The sequence below is a fragment of the Pseudophryne corroboree genome, chromosome 4 (assembly GCF_028390025.1).
Source record: "Pseudophryne corroboree isolate aPseCor3 chromosome 4, aPseCor3.hap2, whole genome shotgun sequence".
NCBI lineage: Eukaryota > Metazoa > Chordata > Amphibia > Anura > Myobatrachidae > Pseudophryne > Pseudophryne corroboree.
This window is the reverse complement of record NC_086447.1, coordinates 337,045,969-337,062,237: the sequence shown is the minus strand read 5'-3', so window position 1 is coordinate 337,062,237 and position 16,269 is coordinate 337,045,969. Positions and strand designations below refer to the sequence as shown.

Genomic DNA, 16,269 nt, shown 5'->3' with positions numbered 1-16,269 from the left:
ACAGTATGAGCAACGTTGCCTAGTGTGTTCCTTTCTCTGCCTTTAGTGTGTACACACTGAGCGATATGCAAACGATATCGCTCAGTGACGTCATGCCGTGGCTGGGCTGTGCATGCAGCTTTTGGATGACAGTCCAAATTGAGCTGAATGCACGACTGACAGCGATTATCATTAATAACCCACGGGGCCACGCATCGCTTGTCGTTTGGCAGTGTACACACTAGTCGATATGGTAAATGACTTCGCTCAGGAAGGGCAAAATGAGCGACGTTGTTTACTTTATTGGCAAGTGTGTATGCATCTTTACTGTACCTCCTCCCTGAACCACTTGAACATAGTTTATATTACAGCTCTCCATTATATATCACTTCATACTTCCCAACATTGCCTGAGTCTACTCTAAATAACTATATAAATAACTGTTAATAAAAAAATACTGTTGTACAGTTGTTGTTGTTGTTGTTGTTGTTGTTGTTGTTGTAGTAATATAGATAAGTTTCCTCTAAAGCTTAAAAGCAGATACAGGTTGAGTATCCCTTATCCAAAGTGCTTGGGACCAGAGGTATTTTGGATATGGGATTTTTCCGTATTTTGGAATAATTGCATACCATAATGAGATATCATGGTGATGGGACCTAAATCTAAGCACATAATGCATTTATGTTACATATACACCTTATACACACAGCCTGAAGATAATTTTAGCCAATATATTTTATAACTTTGTGCATTAAACAAAGTGTGTCTATATTCACACAATTCATTTATGTTTCATATACACCTTATACACACAGCCTGAAGGTCATTTAATACAATATTTTTAATAACTTTGTGTATTAAACAAAGTTTGTGTACATTGAGCCATCAAAAAACAAAGGTTTCACTATCTCACTCTCACTCAAAAAAGTCCGTATTTCGGAATATTCCGTATTTCGGAATATTTGGATATGGGATACTCAACCTGTATTTATTTTAACCATTTAGAAGTCTGTCTACTGAAAACACATTATGCCATAGAGATGGAAGCCTTGTGTCAGTACTGCACCCAATTGCACTATCAATAACGTCTGGGAATGCACTTTGTATGTGAGCCCTAAATTACTGCCCCATGTGGGTTATATAAGCTGAGGCTGTTTCTGGCACACATGTGCAGATGCACACACGGTTTTCAAAGCATAAAGATTATGCATTGTGGAATTTATGGCATCTGTGGAGATTGCTAGGTGTATTTAAAGCAATGGATGCCTTCTAAGCTTAGACTGGTTGGAAAGGAAATAGTTAAAAAAAACATCCCCAGAACATAATTTTTTCATGTCCTTGGGGAATCTCTTCATGGGATTCCTTTTGATCATTCCAAGACAACGTTATGTGGAACTTTCTAGGTATATTTCAACTAATGCAGAAACATTCAAACCTATATAAGTGATACATTGCATAAACTCATTCTCATGAATAATTGACAAAATAATCTAGACTAATGTGAGCAGTATTTTGGAGAAGAATAATAAAGAAGTAGTTGTAAATTAGTAGCAGAATGGACTTTGAAGATACATTTTACTCTTTCCACCATGTGCATTTCCAGTGGGACCAGCAATCCCACAATATTAGGCCACACTCATTTTCTGATGCCAGTTTCCAACACCAGAATGTGGACGTGTACCTCAGTGACATGCGGTGAGGTAAGGCAGAACCTTTCCTGTCATACTAACATATACGCCAGAGTTTTGTCCATATGAAGTATATGGAAAAATACAAAGAATATATTAGAAATATCTTCTTTGTATTATTCTAGTAATCTTTATAGTGAAAACTGTGGAGTATAAAGTCTATGACAGGTGAGACACTGCCTACCTTTTCCGAACATCTCTGATCCGAACTCACCAAATTTCCAGGAGTTTATACTGCTGCACCTGTGTATAATGTCCACATGAACCCTTCGGCTCATATGTTGCGTGTAAGTCTGGCTCTGGTACTAGCCAGTGCCTCATGAGCCACTTACCTCACCACACGTCCCTGGTGTACCTATACAGTGTATGCACATGGAAGGCAAATATGTGCATTGATGTAAACCTCCCTGAGCTTGTATGTTTTGTACAAAACTATGACAATCTGACATCTTTTAACATTTGATCATATGTATTGCCCATATGCAATCCAGCTATTTCTCACTGATTAATAGTAAAGTGGGCACATAATGCCATTAATGCCTTTGTTTTCAATACGTCTAATATTATTTTGTAAGCAAACACTCTCACACATACAGCATTTACAGTATGTGTGAAATTATATGGATACAGAATCATTTTGTTTATTCAAACTCATAATACTTAACACATTTTCTTTTAAAGGCACTTAAAATGGCACATGCTGGAATTTCTTTGTCAGAGTTAGAAGCATCTGTTGCATCTCCTTTCACTTCAAATATTCCTAATATTACATGTGTTCCAAAGCTCATCAAGTAAGTTGTCCCTCTGTCCTTCATCTGCAACAGGTATACAACATAGAATGTTGGGAGCTGTTTTTGACTTGAAATTTAAAAAAAAGTATTACTGTGTTTAAAAGATACTAAAACTAAGCAAGAACGTCTCAATGTATTATACTGTATTGTGTAATTCACCGTCTATAACCACTGTTTCATTGAAGTCTAGACAAAGGGGGTCTCATTTAAAGTAAAGAAAAAAAATATTGTGCATCAGAGTGGAATTAAATTTAAACTCTGGACATATTTTGGATAATTTTTCAACTCTAAAGAGTTATCATAATGTGATTTTGCAGGGAGATAAAAAGAATGTAATGAATTAAAAAAGAATTCATATTGCAAAACTGCCAAAAAATAAACACATGATTAAATCTAACTGTAAAAATAAAGCTGTATTGTGTGTGAATGCAAAAACAGCAATTTGCTTCTCATCATGATTTGTCTGGGTATATACATTAGCGCACTTTGGGGGTTATTCAGGTTTGTTATTAAACCATAAAAGTTAGCATTTGGGCAAAATCATGTTGCACTGCAGGTGGAGCAGATGTAACATGTGCAGAGAGAGTTAAATTTGGGTGAGTTATATTATTTCTGTGCAGGGTAAATACTGGCCGCTTAATTTCTACACTGCAATTAAGATTTCAGTCTGAACACACCCCACCTATATCTAACTCTCTCTGCACATGTTACATCTGCCCCACCTGCAGTGCAACATGGGTTTGCTCAATTGCTAACTTTTTTGGTTTGCTATCAAACCTGAATAAGGCCCTTTGGGTATGAATACTAATTGCATCTGCATTGCATTACCAAAACTAAATGTGGATATTTCTCTATATGCACAGTAGTACCCAGAGTAATCCCTGGACATAGGCCAAATAGACTATCTCTAGGGGCCATTGCTCCAGGTGGCATCAGCAGTAGAAATACAATTCTTGGTGGTAGAATTAGCTGCAGTTTAAGTGGCACCAGCTAAAATCATACCTAGGGCTTCAAATTGGTCAGGGCCAGCTCTGGTTTTATCCATCTTTGTAGTGAATTATGAAGCTAAATATACTGTATATAACTATTAACCAACCTGTTGTTTTCTCTGGCAGGGAAGGCCGGAATACGCTTGTTACATCAATCTCCCTCTTTAAATTCTTGACGATGTACACCCTGATTGCAGTAACTTGCATTCTATTTCTTTTTTGGGTATGGCTATCATTCTATCCTCCATAGAAGTACCATCCAATGATGTTGATGTTTGTTAAGAACAACAAAACAAAAGTATTTCCTTCAATGTTACTAAAATGAAAAGTTTATCATAGCTATAATACTTTCACCTGCTTATTACAGTATATTCTGCTTGGAATTGTGTTCTCTGGGCATCATTTATTGTCTGCATAAAATAATTAACTGTAGCACATAATTACATTAGCACATATTTTACACGGCTACCTATTTTTTAAGCAATTATTAACCTGGGTTACATCAGTAATTAAAATGTACACTGTATAAAAGCCATTGTAAAAGGAGAATGCATCAAGATGAAGATGCATGAGGCATTCAGAAGAGTTGACTTTTACTTGAGAACTAATGTAAATTCATAGATTGATAGACTGGAATATAAACCATTGGCAATAGCGCTGCTATACATGTTTACATATTGATAAAGTCTCACTACCTACTATTTCTACTGTGAGAAGCAGAGAGTACAGGATTTCCTGTGAATCTGGTCGGATTTTTAAAGAGGCAATCATTTACACGGCATACTCAGGTTGGTTTTGCTGTGTAAATGATTGCTGCTTTAAAAATCCATCCAGAAAAGCATGTGTTTCTGCACTTCCTGCTTCTCGTAGGCTATGGGGCATATTCGACAGTTCACTATTCATTATTCAATTTGCGGGCATTTTCGTCTACTTTTGTCCCGTTTTCACCCATACCAAGTCGAACTGACATGGGCAAAAATGCGGAAAAAAAACTTGCGAAACGCCGGCAAATTCGGCAAAACAGGTGGATTAGTGTAGAATTCATCAATCCACCTATTTTTCAACAGTGTCTGAATTTCCGACAAGTCAAAAAAAAAATGGCACTTACATTGAATAGGGCGAATAGAAATTTGCCCTAAAAATGGTAAAAAGTTCCGTTTTTTTCGACCTGTTGGGAATTCCGACAGGAATTGAATATACTTCTATAACATTTAGGGCCTAATTCAGACCTGATCGCTCCTCTGTGAATTTGCAGAGGTTTGCGATCGGATAGTTGCCACCTAGCCAGAGTAAAAAAACGCCCTGTGCAAGTCTGCGTACACCATGTGAAAAGCTTTGCCAATGTCGGCCAGCTGCAAATCCGTTTGCAACTCACTCACCATCGAATGATTTTTCCAGTCTGTGCAGTCTGTGCGTAGCCCAGGACTTACTCATACAGTGCGATACAAATACGCTGATCAGGGCCGGAGATGATGTCACACACCCACCCACCCAGAAAACACCTGTGAACGTCTGTGTTTTTCCTGACACTCCTAGAAAACGGCCATTTACCACCCTCAAATGTCTGCTTCCTGTCAATCAACCTGTGTTCGCCTAGTGATAAAAATCCCACAGTATGGCCTCATGCCTGCGCATTATGATCCGCACATACAGTATGCACAGTCATTCGATAATCAGTCACCTTGCGATTTCGCACAATAGCGATCAAGTCTGAATTAGGCCATTAGCCCATTGCGTAGTAAACATGAAATTGACGTATTAATTTTCATAGTAATTAAATGCTTAAAATATAAATGTGTGCTGATAATCATTCTACCACGGCAATACTGTTATTTTTATACCAACGCAGTAACTATATTTTGTTTTTATAGCTACACAGTGACAGGCCAAGCCTTGCTAGTCCTCCATTGCCTGATATGTTTGGGTATTACATGTACTCTGATAGAATCATAGACAGAATTTTATGCATGTACAGTCATTTATTATAATTATTTCTTTATTATTTATTAACAGCTTCTTATATAGCGCAGCAAATTCGTCACGCTTTACAATTGGAAATAACAATGATATAACAATATATATGCATATAATGCATATAACTAAGTCTAAAGTGCTTGATCTTTAAGCTGTATTCATACATAGAGTACATAATCTCAATTGTAATTTCCTTCTATCAGAAACAAACCTTTCTTGGAAACTATCAGTACCTTGTGCAAGATTTGGCTATAAGCTTTTCAGTCGCCTTAACTAGTAAGTATCCTTTTTCTTTTCTATTGGCGTCTTGTTATTTTTGTCTAGATCCAGAGAACTACTGCAGAGAACAGCCTGATAGCACAAGTGATCTGCAGCAATGTTTCTGCTCTGTTCTTCCTCTAGTGAGTCTGAATGCTCCTGCACCAAAGCTTACTCAGCACCGACCATCAGGACATCTTCTCTCTCCTCCTTTGTTACTCTCAATTCTGATGCATTTAATTTTCACAATTGTAGTCCAGATTACTGCTTTCCTCCTGCTTCAGCAGCAGCCATGGTTCAGTGAAACCGACGTGTTCAGGTAAGAGCTATGTCCACTGTAGAATTCCCTTATTTGTCCTCAGATGAGCATTTTTCAGCATTTCTGGAAGCATGTCTGGTTTTAGGACTAATTAGCACAGAATACGCCTTTTTGCATACTGCATAGTATATAGAACCATGCATTGCTGACATACGGTAAGGCTTTTCTTAAAGCTGCTTACTTGGAGGCTTGCAGTGCAAATGCAGTTATTGGAGGCCATTCCTTTATTTTAGCACAAATAGTTTATCTCACATGTTGCTGTTACTGTGGGGCGACAACAAGATCAATTTCTAGATCAATTTTAGAAGCATCAGAAGCTAGATAATGTGTATGTTGGACTGTGATCTATTGCTGTGGGTTGCAATTGAGCTAACCTACAGTACATCAAAAATGAGTTCATGTTCACACTTACTTGGAGGTGTCTGTAACTGGGCATCCCCACTGTGAATGGGTTTTAAAAGCTACTAATGAAACACATGGAACACATACAGTCTCAATGTCATGTATATGCAATGATGTAAGGCATGCATGAGGTTTGGTCTAATAGTACTGTACATAAGGAGAAAAATGGCCACATTAATGAGGAATGTGGCCTTATAAGTGCAATCCCTTACATGGTCACACATTTTCATTGCATGGGAACCGTTTTCACACTGGTGGATAGAGGGTGGGGATGACTTACACCTTTGATTCACTAGGCAGTGGTTCACAATTTTTTTCTGCAGTGACCAAATGAGGTGGACATCCACACACGTGACACAAAATCTGAAAGCTATAGAAATACATGTAAATGAACTTGTCTGTACCCAAAGCACACACTACCAGTAGTTCTTTACATACCAAATACCCCCACCCCCTGTTCTCTTTAACCATTGCAGTTTACTTACTTTAGGGCTCCTTTCCTCTTCATTTCTTCTTAGTCTCTTTTTCTACTGAGCCAATGTCTGCCTGCTCCTAGCTTCTCTCCATGACAGATGTCATGGTGCTGAGATGTCTGCCAAGGGGTAGATGGGTCCTATTTTGGAAAGCCTACTCTGCCCTAGTTATGACCCTGCTGTGGGGTCTGCCCCCCACATGGCAGCTGTTGGTTTTGTTGTGCCAATGCTCCACTCCTTACATTTGTAGCTAGTCACTGCAGGAGCCAACGCAGTATCCAGTGGAGCATGAGGGATATTGGCTGACATTTTTTTGACCTTTTATCGTGCGCAATACACCTTGGCCACAGGTTGAGAAGTGCTGCACAGTGCATTAGGCAGATAAGTCAGTGCAAACAGTCTGCATATTGTGTTGTTAGCAGATGATCTTTGCTGTTCTTTTATTGATACAAAGCAGCGGCAAACACAGGATTTATGAAGGAAGGGGGGTTTCCAAATGTTTGATTATAGAGCGATTATCATCAGTCCATGAAGTATTCATAATTAGCATGTAACAAGTTATAGTATTCCCTAAAGATAGTGCAGTTTATGTATTACAGTAGGTCAGACATATGCAGGCCTAATGCATACGGTAAGCCACTAACCATATGCTCTCTCTGGGGAAATGATTGAGCTCCCCACAGACACACACAACAGACTTGGTAGGAAAATCTGCTACAGGGCATGTGCAGCAGGTTCTTTCCACCCTGTGTACTGCATGTAGTGGCCTCTGGCCAGGTTGTGGGGCAGGGGGATTTCCGGGCAACTGAAACACCCCCCACCCCCCTCTGTGTTACCTATATAAAGTTATGATCCCAAAAGAAGTATTGCATGAAAATGCTGTCACAATAACAAATGAATACAAATAAGACTTGTTCTAAACATGAACTCCTCGAGCAGTTGTTTAACTCTTTGTTTCCTTGATCCACAGTGCATGTCTTCCCTTAAACCTCAGCACAGAAAATATTACAATGAGGGAACAAGGATTTTCAGAGAATTATTATACCGCTACAATGTTTCCTATCACAAGCTTCAATCTAATTATTATAGAATTTGTGTTCTCCAAAGGCAGACCATTCAGACAGCGCTTGTATACCAACTGTAAGTAGCATGTAAAATGAGAAAGTGAAACATTCATGTGTGAATCACCGAAAAGATACTTTTGCTTTTTAGTAGCATTTTGAAAATGAAGGTTATGTTGTATATATGTCAATACAAAAACCACATGCCTGTGGGGAATACATACACTTTACCGATGGCCGGGATGCTGACTGTCTAGATACCGACAGTGGCATCCTGGCCGCCAGTATGCTGACAGCAGGGCGAGTGATAGAAATCCCCTTGTGGCGTGCTCGCTGCACTCGCCACAGGTTATATTCTCCCTCTATGGGTGTCATGTTGGTATTCTGGCATCGGTATCTCAAACACCGGATTCCTGACAGCTGGCACTTTAACCACATCCCCTCCAGTGTCCCTTCCTCTTCTCCAGTAAAGTAGATCAGGACATGATGATGAGATTTGCTGTAAATCACATCATCATGGCCACGTCGAATGTGTAATGCTGGTAATCAACATGCCCCCACTACTCACACCTGGAACTCCTGGAGGTTATCACTAAATAGTAGGCAAGCATAGGAGTCACACATAAGCACTTGTCTCTCCTTCTCCTGAGAGACACACATGACGTTACACATGTGAGCAGAGTGACTTGAGTCACAATGCAGAGTATACATGTGCTGCATATTTTTCACTCATCTGTCATGTGTACTACAATGCTGTCAAAGTCTACCATCTGGTGGCAGAAAAATGTATTGATGGGACATGGCCATAGCAAGGTGATAATGCACCTTGGGTCAGTCCAGACATCATGTTACCACAATCGGGGGGTGAAGTCACCAGAATAAAAAAAACCTGGGCATCAGGATTGCCCAAATGCATGCTGGGCAACACTGAAACAACTGTCTAGGCTGCAGATTGCCATTCCAGGCTCCATGCCAGCCAAATACAGGTTCCTCTGGGGCAGCGACAGTACCGTTCCCATGACCCTTTCCCTTGGTGGTGGCACTGCTCACACACCCCTAGTTACAGCACTGTGCAGAAAATATCAATATGGAGCTTTGCAAAACACAATGCATTTGTTTAGGAAGTCAATGGACATTGCATGAAGAAAAGTGTGCTACTATGTTGAATACCAGTAGGAGAGAAATGTAAGACTGAAGAAATGAAATTATTCTTAGTATGGGGCCGATTCTGAGTTGGACCCAAGTCCAAATACAGACAGATCCAGTGGATATTTGCAAACTGTGCATGTGCTGTAGAAAGTGATCGCAGACTACACATGCACTGCAACATGCATACACATATGGATGGAGTCTGAATAAGCAGATAACCCGATTCATTCCTTGACGGATCACTCTATCTGTTTAATGGGCGTTTCTGTGCAGCAACTGTGCAGTGATCATGTAATTGCAGAGAACAGTTCTGTCTAGTGGTAGTGGCATGGGCATGTAGGCCAACTACTACTGTATGCTCATTTGTGGCGTGTGAATTGAAATGGGATGCCCTCTTAGTGACGGACAGGGCCTGTGACAGGGAGGGGTCAAAGGGGAAACCTGTACAGGTCCCCAAGGAAAATAATGGGCCCCATGTATATGCTGCATAGTTCCCAGCAAGGATGTGAACCGTCTTGTCCCAATAGTGGAGGCAGCCTCAGAGTGACAGGAGCATCTCACACACAGTGACTGTGTGGCATGAGTGTGTTCTTGCTTTTCTAGGTCCAGCTCAATTGCAGTCAGTCACAGGGCATGGAAGCAGCTCTGCTAGACAGAATTCCTGTACCCTGCACAGGTCTGGATACTGGGAAGTCCAGCGCAGGTTAGTCTCTCCTCGGAATCAGAGTACATTGGTAAATGTATACAGGGGTTTGGGATGGGGGACCTGGAAATGCAGCATGGAGTCAAATAATTATAAATTTTTTTTGCAGATCTCTTTTCGTTTTTGATCGTTGCACAAGTGGCAGCATCTGCATTTCTCCTCTTTGCTGATATTGAGTCTCTGTACGCTACTATGGAGGTATAGTATTTTACTGTACACGCTCACCTAATTACAGCATGGTTGATAAGATATTAATTTCATTGACCACCTTCATAATCACTTCACAGACAAGTTTACTTTGCAATAGTGGAATAAATACATAAAAAAGAAAAGAAAATATATCCTAGGAGAGATGCGGTCGCATGCTGAAGTGCTTGTGCACTGCGTGCACATGCAGAAGTGTGCGCACACATTGAGATGTGATGGCATCTCACTTATGCGAATGCCTCTGCATGAATGACAGGCAGATTCATTTTCACAGGGTGGGCAGGGGTGTTGACAAAGCTTTTTGGGGTGGCATTGTAGCATTGGGGAGGGCGAGGTCCGGAAAATGCATGTGTGTCCGGGCCATGTGCGGGGTGGGCCACAGCGCTGTGTGATTTCACACGCAGACGCTGCAACCCAAAACATGGCGGTCCGGCGATTGCCTTCACGGCTAGGCTGTGGAGACGGGGGGCTTCCCTAAAAATGTGAGCACTGTACTGTGTGGTGATGTGCTCGCATTTTAGTGGGGTGGCAGGATCCGGCATGTGGGGTGACCTTGACCTGTGCTCCACCGCACGATAGTGGAATGAGTTGTAGTTGTGCGATTTTTTGCACATCTTCAACTCATGCTGAATCAGGCCCATAGTCCTCTAGGTGGAGTCCAAAGAAACGATAAGACCCTTGCAACTAGAGATAAAATGCTGAGTAGAAACAAAGAAAAAGAGGAAGAGAAGCATTTTTCTCAGATGCACTGGAACCACAATGCTTCTAAAATAGCTAATCTTTATTAGATATACATTAAAATCATTATAGGGACTGGTGCAATATTAAATATATAGGGGGTGATTCCGAGTTGATCACTATTGTTTTCGTTCGCACAACATATTCGCAAAATTGCGAACACGTTGCACAATAGCGAATATCCGCCCCCAATGTATTTTTGCTATTTCGTATGCAGTATTACACAAAGTAGGCGTATGCCAAATGACATCGCACTAATGCGAACCCATCGCATTACTACAAACCTCATCGTAAAAATACAAACTTCTCGTAGATTTACACATTGGCCCTCATTCTGAGTTGTTCGCTCGCAAGCTGCTTTTAGCAGCTTTGCACACGCTAAGCCGCCGCCTACTGGGAGTGAATCTTAGCTTAGCAAAATTGCGAACGAAACATTAGCAAAATTGCGTATAGACACTTCTTAGCAGTTTCTGAGTAGCTCCACACTTACTCGGCAACTGCGATCAGTTCAGTCAGTTTCGTTCCTGGTTTGACGTCACAAACACACCCAGCGTTTGGCCAGACACTCCTCCGTTTCTCCAGCCACTCCCGCGTTTTTCCCAGAAACGGTAGTGTTTTTTCGCACACACCCATAAAACGGCCAGCTTCCACCCAGAAACACCCACTTCCTGTCAATCACATTACGATCACCAGAACGAAGAAAAAACCTCGTAATGCCGTGAGTAAAATATCTAACTGCATTGCAAATTTACTTGGCGCAGTCGCACTGCGGACATTGCGCATGCGCATTAGAGACTTTTCGCTCCGTTGCGAGAAAAAAATAACGAGCGAACAACTCGGAATGACCCCCATTCTTCTTAACATTGCACACGCTTTTGCTGAAAAACACACAGCAATGGGGGTTTTTTCAAGTTATATTACACCTTTCAAGTCAAACTCAACAAGCCTTCCTCAATTACGAATCCAATTAGTGTAATGAATGATTGTGGTCATGACCAATTAAGTCTTCAAAGAATACCTACAGAACACTTTGTAGGCATAATTGACCATTACCATGTTTGTTTATAAATAAGTGAAATAGATGTGTAAACTGTGCCTGGGCTAATGTTAAATAGCATATTTTTGTGTGGAGGTGTAGTGTGTGAATATATGTGTTTACATGTTTTTCTAAACAATAAGCTCCTAACTGACATAATTTGTTTGTTTGTTTGTAAATAATAAGATTAATAATCGTAAGTTTGATGTGTTTTTTTGTAAGGTAACCAATTTCTGCTCGGCAATATGCTGTTCCTTTATTGCATTAAAAAACACAACAACCACTTAACTGTAAACATTTTTTTTTTATTTTTGAACATAATAGTTTTTTTTGAACAAATAAAAAATATTTTTCAATTAAAAAAATTGTTGCAGCCGGTCAACATCGGCCAGCATGGCCTGCAAATTTGCCTTTAGGCTGGCAAGGATGCCAGGCAGGCTTGTGGGATCTCCAACTGCACCATCTAAAATGAAGAGCAAAAATAAAAATAAAAAACTTACTCACATTACCTATTACACAAGCAAGCCACAAAGCACACTTTAATTGCAAAGGGACTACATCATGGATGTTTGAATGTTAAAACAGTAGCATACCAACACACAAGCATGCTCAGCAATGTTTGTTATTGTTAAATTAAAAATTTAAAAAGTGTACCACACCATGATGTACATTTACTAAGATGGGAGTTCTATTTAAGATGGGACGTTGCCCATAGCAACCAATCAGATTCCATATATCTTCTAGAAGGTGCTAAATAAATGAGAAGTTGAATCTGATTTTTTGCTATGGGCAACATCCCATCTTGAATAAAACTCCCATCTTAGTAAATGTAACCCCATGCTGGGATTCATTCACATCTGGAGTGAAGCAGATTTGTCTTTTTTGGTGTTTGCCCTGCATCATCACACTGCATATCAACATCTTCAGAAGGACAACATATCCTAGCATGCCCACACTCCCTGAAAGCCTGCCTTACTACATAAGGTGAAACAGGTTTTTTGTTTTTTTTTTATAATATTTTTTTGTGTAACTTTCACAACACAAATCATTGTGTCCTTAGCCTGGCTAACAAATAGACTCCTGCGACTTTAATGTGCAAGTATTGCATTAACCAGGCACTATTCTAAAATTTTAACCACACAAAAAATTCCACTCAGGTCTAAATGTTTGCCATATAATGTTTCACATACAAACCGTGTTGTGCATGCAAACCTGTCCACATAAGCATTTAACCTTGTCAAAAGATTGGCCACAGTACAACAATGCAATTATTTTAATGTGTCGTTCAATACTATTTAACCATTTGTAAAAATGTGTTTGAACTTACTTTCCTCTGCCACTTCACCACCTCCCTGAAGTTGGTCCGGGGCCTCTGTTGCCCATTCAGATGGGGGCGAAGGGGTTTGGCTGGGGGATGGCGACTGGATGGGGGTGGTTGGCTGCATGGGGGATGGTGGCTGGATGGTGGAAGGAGTCAGGATGGGGGAAGGAGGGTCCATTTGGGAAAGAGGATGGAAGGGGGAGTAGGTTACAGAGGGTGTTTGTGAAAGATAGGGTGAGGGTGGTGGAGAGATGGTTTGGGACACAGAGAGGGAGGGGGGCAGAGAGGGGAATTGGGAATAGGAGGGGTATTGGGCCGGAGAGGGGGTTTGGGCGGGAGAGGGGGTTTTGGTAAGAGAGGGTGATTGGGCTGGAGAGGGGGATTGGGCCGGAGAGGGGGAATGGGCTGGAGAGGGGGGTTGGGCCAGAGAGGGGGATTAGGCTGAAGAGGGGGATTGGGCCAGAGAGGGGGAGTGGGCCGGAGAGGGGTAGTGGGCTGGAGAGGGGTAGTGGGCTGGAGAGGGGGAGTGGGCTGAAGAGGGGGATTGGGCTGGAGAGGGGAGTGGGCTGGAGAGGGGGAGGTGGCCGGAGAGGGGGATTGGGCTGGATAGGAGGAGTGGGCTGGAGAGGGGGAGTGGGCTGGAGAGGGGGAGGTGGCCAGAGAGGGGGAGTGGACTGGAGAGGGGGAGTGGGCTGGAGAGGGGGAGGTGGCCGGAGAGGGGGAGTGGGCTGGAGAGGGAGAGTGGGCTGGAGAGGGGGAGGTGGCCAGAGAGGGGGAGTGGGCTGGAGAGGGGGAGGTGGCCAGAGAGGGGGAGTGGGCTGGAGAGGGGGAGTGGGCTGGAGAAGGGTGTTGTCCTCTTCTGCCAGCCACTGCTCGCTGTTGGGCTTGCCCTAGAATGACATATGTCATAATTAGTTTATTAGGTTGTATTGTTTTCAAAACATAATGTTTATCAAACATTGTTAGTGAGCATGTTAAATAGACATAAAGTGATTAGGTCCAGCCGCTAGCATGTGTACCAACTCAGTAACCCGACATCAGTTTCACAAGCACTTTGCTACACAGTCAGTACTGCTTGCCATAACCACACACACTGTGTCATGTTTGCTCTACAATAGTACATTGACAGTCTGCTAATTTACACACTATATAACTTATTAGTGAAAATATGCAGTCTTTACATTAAAAGATCCTGCTAACATTCTCTGTTATTTAATGTAATGTGAAACTTACTGCGTCTTCGTCTATTGTGGATTTGTTTGCGTATCTACACCAACAGGTCCGGCGTGCGCCTGCGGAGGTCGCTCCAGCGCCTCTCTAGCTGGATAATGCTCCTCCTGCTCCGGGCGTGGGTTCCCAATAAGCGGCGGACCTCCGCGTAGGCCTCGCGCTTTACCCTTTTTGGGATAAAGGGCCCTACGCGGCCTACGCGGCGGTCCATTACAGCGACCAGCAGGCGCAGCTCCTGTCGGGTAAAAGCAGCTGCGCGCATGGTGCCAATGGCGTTTTCCATACATGGGCATATATTTATAGTGTATGCTGCCATTTGATTGGTTGTCAATTGATGGTGTCATCTGTAATAAACTTTATTGATATGTGTGCATTAATGTGAAATACAGTGGGTACAGTTCGCATTAGCGGTAATTCGCACCAGCGGAAGGAAAAAAAAACACACACACAATCACACTCACACACACTCACAAACACACACACAAACACACACTCACAATCACACTCACATACACACACACACACACTTATTGAAAAGTAATTGTTACAATCTGTACTCACCACATTTTTCAATAACAATCAGCTGCACAAAGTCACAAAGTTATCGACATTTAGGAGCATATGTTGTGTCATTTGTAATGTAAACAGATGCACAAGCCAAAACAAAACAAAAAAAATAACACAGTTTACCTATGTAAAATGTCTTATAAATTAACAAAAAAAAATGTCAACAACAATATTCAAACAAAATACATGATAAGAACATTACAGATTTATTTCTTAAACAAAGAATAATATAGACTCATAAAACAAAGATTTAGCTGATGTAGTTTAGAAGTTGGTTTATTCACACTTGATTGCATTTGCTAGTATTAAATAAATAATTACAACATGCATTTAACATCAATGATTATTTTGCAAATAAAATAAATAATGCATTATTTGTTAGCGTGTCAGATTTATAGGTGCTAACAATAAAAATGTTATGTGTCCAGACAATTGCTGTTTGTAGTATTTTGGCAGAGCAGTGTTTGCCAAGTAATTGGACAACAGGTGAATTCATTTGCAAAATAATTGCTAATTAGGGCAGACACACTTGTAACAGTACTTCGCAAGTGCAGAGTAACGGCAGACTTACTCCTCGGCTGCGACAAGATAGCGAACATTTGTTGTGTACATTTTAACATCGGATACGCATTTCTGCTAAAAACACGCCTACTGCTGGTTGCATACTCCCAAACTAGCCGCCCACTTTCAAGCCCATTTTGTTAGATAGCGAAGCCGAGCCTCTGTCACGCCTCCATCACTCCCTGTTTTCGGTGGTGTAGTACGAGCAGATTTTCAGTTAGTAATTTTGCTGAAGTGTCGTATCGCTCCCTGTGCACACGCGCAGTTTAACGTTCGCGCATGCGCAGTTTGCAGAATTTCGCCGTTTGCGATGCGATGAACTGCTGCGAACAACTCGGAATGAGGGCCATAGTGTGATTAGAAAAATAAAGTGTCATGTTAAAAACTACAAAACTCTGATCAATGGGGGTAATTCAGAGTTGATCGCAGCAGCAAATTTGTTAGCAGTTGGGCAAAACCATGGAGGTCATTCCGAGTTGATCGTAGCTGTGCTAAATTTAGCACAACTATGATCATTCACACTGACATGCGGGGGGATGCCCAGCACAGGGCTAGTCCACCCGCATGTCAGTGCCGCCCCCCCCCCCCCCCCACAGAAGTGCAGTGGCATCGCACAGCGGCGAAGCCTTTGCACTTCAAGAGTAGCTGCCGACCAGCGCAGCTCTTGCGTGCTGGCTGTGAGCTACTCGTCGCTCCCCGGCCTGCCCCCTCAACGGTCCAGCCACACCTGCGTTGGCCTGACCGTGCCCCCTAAATGGTGGCTTAATGCCGCCGTCCAGCCCCCTCCCGTCCAGCAACCGCCTCAAAGGCGATCGCTAGGCAA

The 16,269-nt window shown here is 41.9% G+C and overlaps 1 protein-coding gene across 1 annotated transcript in view; it reads left to right on the top strand.

Moving 5' to 3' along the window:
• Window positions 1-16,269, top strand: part of LOC134909503 (probable cation-transporting ATPase 13A4) — a 309,055-nt gene that overhangs the window by 250,701 nt on the left and 42,085 nt on the right. Inside the window, exons 23-28 of the mRNA XM_063916438.1 lie at window positions 2,349-2,458; window positions 3,574-3,670; window positions 5,625-5,697; window positions 5,824-5,998; window positions 7,844-8,013; window positions 9,896-9,984. Coding sequence (XP_063772508.1) covers window positions 2,349-2,458; window positions 3,574-3,670; window positions 5,625-5,697; window positions 5,824-5,998; window positions 7,844-8,013; window positions 9,896-9,984 — 714 coding nt within the window. The remainder of the gene's footprint in view (window positions 1-2,348; window positions 2,459-3,573; window positions 3,671-5,624; window positions 5,698-5,823; window positions 5,999-7,843; window positions 8,014-9,895; window positions 9,985-16,269) is intronic.